Source organism: Protomyctophum bolini (assembly GCF_963924005.1).
Source record: "Protomyctophum bolini genome assembly, chromosome: 8".
Classification (NCBI taxonomy): Eukaryota; Metazoa; Chordata; class Actinopteri; order Myctophiformes; family Myctophidae; genus Protomyctophum; species Protomyctophum bolini.
The window spans coordinates 69,670-83,737 of NC_137869.1; the positions used below are offsets into that span (position 1 = coordinate 69,670).

A 14,068-nucleotide genomic window follows, 5' to 3' on the forward strand; every position below is an offset into this window, starting at 1 on the left:
TACCCATTTATCAACCCATTAGGACAGGAACAAGTCTGGGTTGCCGCTGCTATGCAAGTATATATCCACATATATACTCTTCTCAATTCTTCAAATAGACATTTGAAATCATTCAGAGAACTAGGTCAGGATTCTGAAGGTGTTTACAGCATCGGCCCTAAATGGGTTAAGAAGTTCTCAACCTGAGCAACTTAGTGGCCAACAGTACCACCTTGACATTTCCCCTAGTTGAGAGAGCAACATCTCACAAGGGCTACGCTAGCAACGCAACGCTAGCATCCCCGTGGGAGGCAAATCAGCCACCACCACAGCCAACACAGTTGACATACGTGCCAGCAGTATGCAGCCACAACATCAATATCTTCAAAATGGCCTTGGATCGCCTCGGGATCCCCCAGAATGAAGTTACTAATGCTGATCTGGAGAGGAAGTCTGCAGCTCTCGGTGTGGAGCCGTTTCCCTCGCGACCAGCCTACGGATAAGCGGTTGTAGATGGATGGAAGAATGAACCACAGCCATAGCCTGTGTCCGGCACCCAAGTCGAAACACGACTACAGGCGCAAGTAATGGACCTCCTCAGTGGGACCAGAGAGGACCAGCATGTTGCACTAATCCACGAACGGCAGCAGAGCGAGACACTAAATACTACTGGTTATGTAGTTGTAGCGAAAGAGCGAGAATCACTCAAGCTACAGTGTCAAGTAGTGCCCTAGTATAGTGGCAAAGCCAAACACTTGGACTGTCATATACAACCATTTTAATACCAAGCATATTAGTAATATCTGAACAGCAGCAGAGTGATGTACACTCAAGCTCTCCTAATGCCTATATGGGCACAGTGTTTATACTAGATGAAGCGGTGGAGCGAGACACACTCAGTGCTTATACTAGTCAATGGCACACCGTGACAGTAGTTTCCACGCTGAACGACGACAGCGGGCAGCGGAGCGAGGGACACTCTCTTAATGCCTATATGGGCCCAGTGCTTATACTAGATGAAGCGGTGGAGCGAGACACACTCACAGTGCTTATACTAGTCAATGGCACACCGTGACAGTAGTTTCCACGCTGAAAGACGACAGCGGGCAGCGGAGCGAGGAACACTCTCTTAATGCCTATATGGGCAGTGTTTATACTAGATAAAGCGATGGAGCGAGACACACTCTCAGTGCTTATACTAGTCAATGGCACACCGTGACAGTAGTTTCCACGCTGAACGACGACAGCGGGCAGCGGAGCGAGGGACACTCTCTTAATGCCTATATGGGCACTATGGCAGCCTTCACGCTGAGACACAGTGGCAGGCCGCAGAGCGCAAAGCACTCTCAAAGCCTATATTAATGCCAATTAGTACAGGGCAATTAATAAGAATTAAGTTAACTCAGCACTTGGCGTTGAATGAGTTAACTGGATACCACAAGGTATTCACACCAGCAGCCTTCACGCTGTTATACGGTGGGAGGCAGCAGAACGAAACACACTCTCAATGCCCGTGATAACACAGCCAAGCATCTGTACACAGTATGTCATTAGTACTATACCGACATGGCGAAGAGCGGGGATCACTCAAGCCTGTGTCAAGTGCACAATATGATAGTGGCGGGGCGGAATATGCCCTCGGTGCTAGTGAAAAATGACCATCAGTACTACCCAGTATGTCAACAATACTATGTATGGCGAAGAGCGAAGGCCACTCAAGCCAGTTCCAAGCACCCAGTCTTGCCCCCGAGGAGGATCAGGGCAGTCGCTGCAAAGACAGCTAATGAGGACTAGTCCAAATAGGGATAAGCACAGCATTATATGCCTATTGGTTATCAGTACATGTTATGTACATGTATAACGCTGAGGAAGGCCATACAGGCCTTGCAAAAGGACATACAATGAGTGCTGGCATTTTCTTCACCTCAACTTATCAGTACATATGTTACCAATACTATGCAGGCGTAGTTTGATAACCACGCAATGGTAAAGCGATAGAAGCTTGAACCATTATATTAGTAATTATACTGCCAAGCACAAACGGGTATTGCCCGAAAAGCAGCTGAGCGGATCACACTCAAGCTATGAGATACAAACACTATGCGTATCTCAGATAGCAGTATACACTCAAGTTAAGCTGTGACGTTAAGCACGCTGCACACAGTGACAACATTGTCATATTCCTGCTTGATATAACGAGCAAAACAAACTAGCAAGTCAGCACTGAGCTGAGTTTACAACTTTATATAATGCTGCTGCATTGTCTGAAGGAAGCCAAGTTTCACTCTTATGTACATGTAGTGTACACAAGATGGAAGAATAAAGTACAACATTGAACCTTGAATTGTATAGGAGGATTCACATACGTTGTATCTGGAGGTCCAGGTTCATTACTGAAGTCAGGAGGTTCATGACTCTTCATAGACACAGATGGAGGCTCTGCTCTGTGGATGTGATGTTTGTCAGCTCCCTCCTCCTCTCTCTCCTCACACTGACTCATCTTTGGTCTTCAGGAAACCTGTCAAGATTACAGTCACAATACACCAGGAAACAGTCAATGCTGGCCTAGTCCAGGCACATGCCACATAATGCCACATAATAGGCTCTTATTGTCGCGTCAGCTCGTCGCTTGTAACTATCAACAAAGGCACAAAAGCCAAAAAACGAATCTTAAAAAAATGAGAGGAAATGTTTGCTGTATACATAATGCGCGTGTGCACACACGCACGCACGCACGCACACGCACACACACACACACACACACACACACACACACACACACACACACACACACACACACACACACACACACACACACAGACGTGCAGAGAATGTTAGAGGGGCTAACATTTCTAAAATCTCACTCTCAGCGGTTCTTGTATTTTTTTACTGAGGTTAATGTTAGGCATGATTTTGATTGACAGGAAACCGAGGAACATCATTTATATTAGCAGTATGATTCCAAACATGTGTCATAGGCTTGTGATTGTAACATAATAACTGCACCCATAATGTTTATGTCCTATGCATTTTTCCTTTTTTTTGTGGACCAAATAAAATAATTCAAATGTGTGTGTGTGTGAGGTCAGTATCTCTTGTCCTCAGGGGGCGTGGCCACCAGTACTTCCTGGTTGCTGAAGTCCAAGGCTGCAGTGAGGTGGAACGCCATGTTGGATCCAACGACCAAGTATTCTAGGAGCGCAAAGACGGTGTAGACTGTCACACACACACACGCACGCACGCACACACGCACGCACACACGCACGCACGCACGCACACACGTGTAAGAAAGAAACAGACAGACAGAAATTATTATAAAGAGGTGTCCAATATTAAAGTTTTTTTTTCCCCCTGCTGTCATTTTAACATCTGACTTCTGTGTTTCACCCCAGATGGTTTTTAAGTTGCTTGATTCAATATTTAGATATTTGATATTAACTTTACCTTCCTATATAAACCAATTGTAACTTCACACACGTCTCTGCTTCTGGTGACTGATATTGTCCTTCTAATGAACGTTAGACTGGTTGAAAAAATGAAAACACACGTCTCTGCTTCTGGTGAAAAACGACGGTGCCATACAAAGTTAATACACCATTGCACATAAAAACAACTCCAGGGTGTCTAATGAAGTACTGTCACCTCATAGACACATGGAAAACTGGAAAAATACAAAAATTGTGGCACTCCATCTTTAAGTAAATGTATGTAGTTACTTTCCACCACTGCCATTAACGAGAGCTTTCCAAAAGCAAAACGGTTAACCACTAAATCCCTACTTTATACTTAGACGTACAATGGTGTCTTGCTAACACAAGCTCACAAGACATCACATCACAACATGTTGTGAGCTTATAAATCTCATATTTTTGGCATTTCTGAAAGTCTAAGAAGTATAAGAAGTTTGAACAATTATGAAAATGTGCCCTCACCCACTGCCTGTTCGCTTCTTCTCGCCCTAAAACGATTCATAGTGCACCTGTATACCTACCTATACATTTCCCGGTGAGTTTGAGCAGGGCTTTGCTGAGCGATCCGGGATAGGTCAGGGACAGGTAGTCGACAGAGACTGCGTCTGCGGCCAGCGGGGCGTAAGTGACCGTCACCCGCAGCGACGCACCGGGAGCCACCTCCCCGTTGGTGACGTCACAGCTGAACTCTGACCCGAGCAGGGGTGAAGCACCAGGCAGCCGAGAGAGGGAGAAGGAGGTCATCACCTGGAGGAGAGGGAGGGAGGGAAGGAGAGTGGAGAGAGAGTAGTTAGGGAAAGTAAGCCAAATGTGTGACCAACCTGCAAAATAAATGCTTAGACCAATAGCTTTCTTCACAAAATATGTTCATAAAAGGTGTCTACTATCACCTCTCAATTTGTTCCAACCCAACTCCCTTGGGAAACTTTGCGACAGGTGCTGAAAGTTCTAGTTCCAAGTACCATTAACAACCTGAACCTATATGCAAATTTACTAATTTCCATTTTGCTTTAAGTAGCATGTGACGTGTCAAACTATAGGGGTTTTTCATGATTCTGTTTTGCACAAAGACGTTTTAGCCGGCCCAGGCGGTGGCGTAACCGTTTGGGCACCCGACTAGTAATCCAGTCGCAGTGTGCCGCGGGTTCGACTCCCGAGCCCGACACGGCCTTTACTGCATGTCATCCCCCCATCTCTCTCCCGTTTCCTGTCAGCCTACTGTCTGTCCCTTCAAAAACCAATAAAAGGCGTAAGCCGCAAAAAATATCTTAAAAAAACAAAACGTTTTAGCCCAAGGAGAAAACCCCTAGTTTGACCCGTCACATGCTACTTAAACTAAAGCAGATTAAAAATTAGAACATTTTGCCTGCATATAGGTTGTTAATGGTACCCCAACTTTCAGCAGCTGTCACAAGGTTCGGTTGGAACAAATTGAGAGATGATATTTGTGAAGAAAGCTATTAGTCATATTTTGCAGATTGGTAACTTTCGCGGACTAGAGAGAGAGAGAGAGGTACAAGGAGGATGCGTATACTGTGCATGTCTTCATTTTCTACTCACAGGGGAAGGATTGGTAACATCAAAGTGTTTCTGCACACTGACACCCACAGGTACATAGCCTAAGTGGAGCGCTGCGCTGTCCACTTCCTGCTTCCTGTCTGAGCTCTTCAGCTGCAGATATGGGTACTTTGCTACAAAGGTATATTAAGAAAATAACGGGGAAGAAAAAAAAGAAAGGAGTGCAGACGGAAAACCCAGGGCAAAAATAGGGGAAACATGGAGGCAGATTCAGATAAACTCATCCACACACGATCACCCTTGTTTCAGCTTTAGACGCTGTTGTTCTACTCCAGTGTTTCCAAAACTGGTGTTCAGGCCTGCCAAAGATCGTGAGGCCTTGTATGTTTAAGTAAGGTAATCCAACCCATGAGAAGCAATAAAGAACCATTGCCGTTGTGTGAAATATATTAATCTAAAACTCTTTCAATTAAATAACATTGACATTTGACAACAATACACGTGATGGAGGCAATGTACACAATACAGGGAAAACATCATGTTCAAAGTAAGTTTTAAATACTATTACAATATAAGTGCAGCCATTCCTATAACTAAAACAATATTGTGTTCCCAATAACTGTCAGTAAAAAAAAGGAAAGGAGGAAAATAATAATAATCTATAAATAGATTTCTGGCTCATGTCATCCAATATCGAATGATATGCAATAAAAACTATCCAACTACTCAAATACCCTACAATTAAATATTCTCTGTTTTGTCCCTCGGTCAACATGAATAGGCCTAATAAATGTTATGAAAGTCATATACCGGTATATTTTATAAATAATGATGACATTGTAATTTCACAACACTTGAATCCTGCTATATTAGGAGACATTTTTGTTGTTGTTGTTGTTATTATTATACATGGAAGGAAATAATGCCCACATCAGAGGTGGGAAATAGTTTCAAGTATATTGTAACAAGATTTGCAAGCACTAGTAACAATGAAACAAAGATAAAGTGAAACATTTTGGAAAGGTTCTTGAAATAATTAAATAATGTTATTATTACAGCCCATATGATCCTGTTAACAGCAAAACAGTGACTAAGAAGATGCATGCAGTCTAGTAGGCTACAACCTATGATCAAATAAATAGAATATTGTACGGATATTCTATAAGGTTCTTGTGTTGTTCTTCTTGCTTACTGTAAATCGCTCTGGATTAAAAGCGTCTGCTAAATGCCTAAATTGTAAATTGCAAATGTGTTCAATCCAGATGAAAAGGACAGAGCAAATATCTTTTACAGGAACATTCCATTCTTAGCAAGAGAGACAGTCTCATTTCTTTACACAATTGGTATGGTCACTGAACTGAGATGCATTTACTATTTTCCATGTTCTGAAGTGTGATTTCTATTTCATGACGTGCTGGTATGTGCGCCCCAACGTCAATAGGCAATCTGCAAGCACACAACGTGGCAGTGGCGTTTCCGGACGTCTTTGACTGTGTAAACTAAAGCCTGTATCCTGTTTAAAGTTTAATTTAAAAGGTAAATAAACCTATCACAACACAACAGAGTGGCATCATAAAAAAAATCCGTCCCCCCCGTCCCCCCCACCACCCTAGGGGAGGGGGGGGATGGGGGGGTCTAACCACCAAAACGTGGGGTTATGGTTAGGGTCGGATTACAGAGAGGTTGTTCCAGTGACTCAATGCACATACAAAACTGCTTTGGCACAGTTATTATTATTATTATGAAATACCTGGCTGTGATTCCTCCTCCTCCCATGTGTTATGTGTCTCAAAACGTAAAAGTTTAACCACATTATCAGCAGCGCCTAAAACAGGTCAAAACTCACTGACCTCATGTAAGTTAGCCTATTCTATATAAAATGTACAACACCTGGGAAGTTTTCAGGAGAGGAGAGGGTTCGCATGTTTTAAATATGTAGTTGCACCTTACCTGGTGTTGACAGTTGTGCTTTCATTAGTGGCTAATATAATAATATAAATACCAAAGTGGGGTCCGGCCGTCCGGGGACCCCCAGAGGTCCTTGAGCCGTGAGTTCCAGGGGGTACAGTACAGCTACATGATAGTTTGGAACCAAATGGACCCTTGTCGCCTTAATTGTGGCATGTCATGTGGACGCAGCGGGGTCCTTGAAATTAAACGGGTTGAGAATCACTGCTACTGCTAGAGCTGTTTAAATCTTCTCTTATGGGGGTCCTTCTCTTCTCTTCAAATGGGGGGAGGGGGGTCCGCGGGCTAATACGTGTCCATAGAGTAGAGGATAAAGTATATTCATTCATCTCCTATCGATCTAGTCAATACACGTTACCAAAAGTTGTGCGTGACACCAAAAGTGGTGACTTATTGAATACTGTTCCTGTATTATTAGAATCATTACGCAATCACCACAGAGTGCAAAGCACATTGGGTCACTGATGGCGGTGTAACAACTTCCAACAAACCGAAGGTAGATGGGCCAAACCATTTTGGGATTTAGACAGGGGTGGATCAAATATACCCTTCAAAATATGTCGCGTTTATGAACGCAGGATTTCACAAGTATTACTCCTAAGATGACTTTGGAGCCAGGGGGGATAAAGGGGGGGACCCCCAAGCCAGAGGGGGATCCCCAAACTCATTTGGGGGGGACCAATGTGACGCTGGCAGGGGATTCGTCCCCTCCGTCCCCTAGCTTATTGCGCCCCTGGCTTACATCACATGTCAACACGCTATTTTTGATATTTGTCGCATGAGAAGTTATGGGCTCAAGTCAAGTGGTTAACATGTCTGCACATAATGTGCATGCCGTGCACCGATCTGTGGGAGATCTCATTTAGTCAGTCTTAGCGACCATACTGCTTATTTTTGGCCACAAGCGATCCCTGCCTCAAAGTAACTCTTATCTTGTACAAATGCAAAATCTAAGCTGCTTTCCCGGTTGCCCCACTTGTCCGGTTTGTGTGCGGCAAGCAATAACACCCCGCAGGTCCGTAGTTTTCAATAAAAAAGGTGTTTTGATCCACTCTGTCTCGGAATCTAAATATTGGGCTAAGTCTGAGGAAGGAGCAACAGCCTGAAGCGTCACCTGGACTACATGACCATGCCATATTTGGTTGAGAAACTACTGTATTGCCTCTCAGGGCAACATTACCTTTTGTTTTATTTGAATAGAGCACCGAAGTCCTGACGTAACTCGCTCATCCCTTCGATTCCCCTGGTTCGCGGAAGTAATTTCTCTATGGAGAATAACATGGGGTGATCTTAATATCGTCTACTATAAGCGTTGTGGTCCAAAAATAAACAAGCTGTCTCGGCGTTATTGTCAGGGAGGTGTCTCTGTATCGTTTGCAACAGTCAGTCACTCATATATGATACAGTCTGCTTCTAGCGAAAATCTAACTAATTCAGCAGCAGTAACATTAGCGTTTTCTCTCAGTCAGTTGATTCTTCATATCCATATGAGTGAAGCGGCCGGGGTGACATGTTTATTTTTCAAACACAGTTGTTATATGAGGCGATCTAAAATCGCCTCAATGGGGATTTCAATGCAACTAAACAAATACATGAACCTGGGGACTGACGTCCTCTACTGAAAGTGATGTCAGACTTCGGCGCTCTATGGTCTCAGATTGCATCAATTTCCTAAAGGTTCAGGTTCAAGGTAACAACTCTCGCCTTGCGGTTATCAGTGTCATGTGTTACTAACCAAGTCCTTCAAGAAGAACAGTGCATAGGTTCTCAAGCTCCTCCCCTTCCTCTCCAAACTTGCAGCGGGCCTCTTGCTGATGCAGCAGTGCCTCTTGTGGTCGGAAGACCACTGCGACTTGACACTGCTCACCAGGCTTCAGCAGGCCTCGCTCTGGGCTGAGTTGGAATGGCGCCACACTCACCCACTGAAAACATGTCTGCAACTTACTGAGAGAGGGGTGAGTGGGTGAGGGCAGGCCAGAGAGAAGAGACATAAATGGTGATGGTAGAGGGAGGGAGGGAGGGTGGTTGAAAGACTCATTCCCCATGCCTTGCTTTCTTCACACTTCTTCACCCAATGTGCAGAAATCAGAAATGTCTAAAATAATGCGACACGTTGGTTTTTGAAAAGCTTTCATCAAAGTATTTCAAATGTATTAGAATCAATTTAGCACTTTTTGACAAAATATCAGTCAAAACATTGGTAATCAATCATCTAGTTCTAGTACTATCCAAACTTAGGATCACACAAACACACACACACACACACACACACACACACACACACACATACACATACCTGGCATTTCTGAACAGGAAAGTGGTGTGTGAGGAGTGCTGCACGGCACAGAGCGGCAACAGCACCGATTCGGGGATCTCCACTGAGTGGCGTGGAGCGGCGGCACGAAGGGTGACCCGGAAGGTGCTATCTTTACCCCAGAACTCAACATTGTCCTCATACTCGCACTGCGTTCAGGGGGACAGAAGCATACATACAAGAGAGGAACCAAGTCAGGAAGGCACAGAATGGATGAAATATCTGCCTTTATGTTTTATTTTTTCTCTCTTCTTTTTTTTTTTTATGTTTTTTTTATTTAATAGTTTTTTATAGAGGGTAGTAGGCGGACAGGAAATGGGGAGAGAGATGCAGTAAAGGCCGTCGTGATCGGGAGTCGAGCCCACTCGAGGCACACTGCCAGGCTCTGGCTACCGGCCAAGGTGCCTGGACCACTGAGCCACGGCCCAGGCCCTCATAAAATAATTTACCCGGTGCCAATTGCCTAAGGCTGTGATGCTAGGCACCACTCTCCCTCTGCCAACCTGGGGAGAGCCCCGAACTGAGCTCATGTTTCCTTCAATTCAATGCATGAGGAGTGAACTGCGAACTAGCATGTGGAAGGAACACGTTATTCCAACCATTTCCTTTCCCCTCCATCAGGCGGACCAGGGGGAGGGAGTATAGACTAATTCAGAAACGGGTCTAATGGTCGCAGCAAACGCATTTCCTGTAGGCGGAGACGACATATCTGCGGTGTAAGCTTGCAGGTCTTCTACTACATTGAATGGTAGAGTGACTGATGTTAGTCTGCTCAAACTTTACTCTTTTACCTGCTTTTTACTAACACTAACTTTACAAAGATGCCCAGAACATCGGATGAACCTGTGTACTGTAGTTTATGGCTGCCAACAGTAGTGGCCACATTCAACTTGTCAGTCTTGAGACGAAGCTGTGAAAGGTTCTGAAAGATACATGACGTCAGTCTTACACAATACCCAATCATTCTGTTGTATGAACACAACGGCTGCTGTACTTTATACCTCATACTAAGCATTTAAAGTATGTTGTTTGCTGCGACCATGAGACCCGTTTCTGAATGTGTCTATCTATATAGAGACCTGGATTACTGCATGTTTTTGTGAGGGTACCTACCCTAGGGGACACATACTCTATTAATGATGAATGAAGTGATTAAACACATGAACCCTACCAAGCTGGATTTCCAGGTGAATATTCAACAAAATCATGCGGCAACAAGCTTGCAGATCTGCTATTTTTTGGCAAAAAACATTTGGTGTAGAGATAACAAAGGAGTGGGGTAAGTACAGACCCAGTCTATGGAGGAGGTAATAGTATATAGCATTATAGGGTTTAAATGGTTAAAGGATTCCAAATCTATCCAGCTAAATACTTTTTAGCAGTTGTAGAATAGATTTTACCTTTTCTAGGGGTCTGAAGGTCACAGGCATAGAAAAGGAGATCCCAGGACTGAGAACGATGATCTGCGGGAAGAAGGTGGTGAAGAACTTGGATACTGGAGGCCTGGTGAGAAGGAAGAGGGTGATTGGTCCATGCTCATCTGATGTAGGATATTTTGAAATGTTGGGTTATTATTTATTAATATACATTTTGAGTAAAATCACAACCTCTTCTTTGCATGTAAGTGTTTCCTTATGCATGAACACAGGCTCCTGTGCTTGCACATGTGCTATTATTCAATATCAATTATTTGCATGCAATCGTTCATGTGTGCATTTATAGGACCTGAATCGTAGCTTCTGCAGCTTGCTGTCAACGTTCTTTAACACTAATGTCTTGGTGAAGTCCTTCCCTAGCTCCCAGTCCTCCCAGACCAGCTCTGGCCAAGTCTCTACCCCTGAGAAGCACCTCCTCTGGCTGGATTCTCGCCGCTGGAGCAGCCCTCGTTCCCTGAGCTCACCTAGATGCTGCAAGAGCCGGGAAAATAGAAACAAGTGGTTTCACAACTCTTGAAGCTGTTAATGACATGACAAATGCTAGAGAAGACAGTGAAAGCATCACAAGCTTAATGCTTTTCACACACAGGTAATTCTTTTTTTTGTATCCCATGATTTTGTAACCCATTTTTCACCCGGTGCCAATTTCCTAAAGTTTAATCCTGTGAACTACTCTCCCTCTGCCAACCTGGGGAGAGCCCCAAGCATTCAATGAATGAGTGAGCAGGCCGAACGAGTTCCTTTTGCCTCCATCAGGCAGTATAGAGACCAGGATTACTGCATGTTTTTTGTGAGGGTACCTACCTACCTACCCTAGGGGACATGGGGAGAACATGCAAAATCCACACATGGGTCATTATATCTGCCATGTTGGCCAGCCAGGCCCATCAGTAAGTAACCTAGGTGTAACAGATAGCAAGGTGTCTACTAGTCCACTGCAGAGGAAATTTAGAATAGCCATGCATCTTTCATCTTCTCAAACCATGCGAGAAGGCCTATTATATTACTGTTAAACATAATGAATAATTATGTTTACAGATACAGATACACTAGGTGGTGCTAGAGCACCTGCCCTTTTGCCCTCTGGAGAGTATTGTGAACTTTAGAAAGTTCGTTTTTGTAGGCCTACAGTGTTTGTTCGTTTTGTGGTGTACAGTATGAGGCCCATGGTAACATTGATCAATTCTTTGATCGATTTTACTGATTTCTCCAATTTGGCACCTACACAACATGAAAAGTGTACTTCCTTTCCTTATCACAGGATTTTTGTTTTCTTTTTAAATAACTTCAGTTTATGAATTGACAGAGGGTACCTACCCTAGGTCCCACGGGGGGGGAGAACATGTGAGGGTACCTACCCTAGGTCCCACGGGGGGGGGAGAACATGTGAGGGTACCTGCTGTAATAGAACCCATAGGCCAGGACAGCGCCTGTCCCGGCCAGCAGTCCTGCCAGGGCATGCCTCCAGGTGGTGGCGCTGTGGTTCCACTGGTACTGTTGTTGACCTCCTGACCTGTGGTTGTGCTGCTCAGTGCTGCCCCTGCTGGAGTGGAGGTCTGCTGCAGCCCAGGCGCCGGGAGCCAGACGTACGGGATTTCTAGGGGGACACACACAACACCTTTAAGTCCAGGGGTCCTTGGGGGTTCCAGGGGGTCCCCAGTAGTTAACACACAACACCTTTAAGTCCAGGGGTCCTTGGGGGTTCCAGGGGGTCCCCAGTAGTTAACACACAACACCTTTAAGTCCAGGGGTCCTTGGGGGTTCCAGGGGGTCCCCAGGAATAGTAGTTAACACACACCACCATGGGACATTTAACATATTGATGACAGTTTGCAGAACGGGTTCATTGGGTTCATTTCAAACTAAATCAAGTCAACACAAAAACTGTTATTGTTGACGCTCCACTACAATGGTTTACAACACGGTCCACCATGTTCAATTCATCACATTTACAAATATACACTTTGAGCTCAGACTTTACGGGGGCCAGTGTGGAATTGCAGCCATCTGTAGGTTCAGTTTTTTTTATTTTTTATATATATTTTATCCCACGATTTTGTAACCCGTTTTTCACCCCTGTGTCAATCATCTACTGTGAACCTGGGCTCTACACACCCTCCGCCAACCTGGGGAGAGCAACGGACTTGAAATCATGCTTCCTTCATACCTGAGTGTCCAAGTTGCTCCTTTTACACCTGACAGGGGGGAGTTTCCCTGGTTGGACGTAGCACGTGGAAGGAACACGTTATTCCAACCAGTTCCTTTCCCCTCCATCAGGCGGGGGGGGAGGCAGTTTAGAGACCAGGATTACTGCATGTTTTTGTGAGGGTACCTACCCTAGGAGAAGGTTCAGTTTTGAAGGAGTCTAGGGATTCAAATGTTCTTTTTTCTTTGTGGCTTTAGTCTTTTTTTTTCTATTTATTTTTGAATAGAGGGATAGGGTGACAGTAGGGGGAGAGATAAGGGGGGGGGGGGGGGGATAAGGGGGGGGGGGGGTGCCTGGACCGCTGAGCCACGGCCCATGCCGGGATTCACATGTCTTAATGGCTGTTGGTAGGGCGTTCCACACTTTAGTGGCAGCGGGCGGCTGTGGCTCAGGAGGTAGAGCAGGTCGTCCAATGATCCCTGGGTCGGCGGTTCGAATCCCGGCTCCTCCTCCTGTCCACATGTCAAAGTGTCCTTGAGCAAGACACTGAACCCCACCCTGCCTCCAATGAGTCGGTCGGTGTGAGCTTGCCACCGTCGGTGTGTGAATGTGTGAAGTGAGGACGCTGGCGTCGACTGTTCACCGCTTCACCTCCCAATGAATGCGCTTTGAGCACTTGGAAAAGCGCTATAAAAATGCAATTCATTATTTATTATTATAGGAGCGAAATAAATGTAGTCCCTTGTTTCAGCAGAATCTGGGTTTGTTGAATTTCCTTTGTTCTCAAAGGCCTGTTTTCCACAAGCTCACAATGTGCTTGTAGATCTGCTATTTTCAGCAAGTGTAAAATGACTTATACTGGATCTCTTGTCCACTAGTATCCTCATAACATTTTAGTAGTTCTGCTATTTTTCAATAGCTAAAGAGTGACCAAACAGTGAGTGAGTGACCAAACAGTAAAGTAATAAAAGGGACGATAACAGTCAGTAATTCAGAAGCTGGTCTGATAAAACATTTAGGAGAAGTTCCTATTTTGCTCCTGTTGTGAGATAATGATTAACTTCACCAATAGCTAACCTGAGACTGGCTGGATTTCACACACTGAGTCAATCTAGACTAGAGGATGTCCTTGTATCAACTCTGACCTTTGGGCAGGTCATTCATCGCATGACTAAAATGCACGTTACTGTGTGTGGATCACAGGACAACACTGTGGTGACCAGATGTCCCGCTTAGC

General features: G+C 44.7%; 1 protein-coding gene across 1 annotated transcript; it reads right to left on the reverse strand.

Annotated features, from left to right (window-relative positions):
- Positions 1-2,351: 2,351 nt before the first annotated feature.
- Positions 2,352-11,554, reverse strand: LOC308319517 (cilia- and flagella-associated protein 65-like; the record flags this gene model as incomplete). The annotated part of the gene is made up of 8 exons (XM_080769623.1): positions 2,352-3,195; positions 3,971-4,196; positions 8,671-8,721; positions 8,762-8,879; positions 9,232-9,398; positions 10,650-10,752; positions 10,975-11,156; positions 11,534-11,554. 8 exons carry the CDS (start codon positions 11,552-11,554, stop codon positions 3,065-3,067), a joined length of 999 nt encoding a protein of 332 aa, XP_080625749.1. The 3' UTR covers positions 2,352-3,064.
- Positions 11,555-14,068: the final 2,514 nt, after the last annotated feature.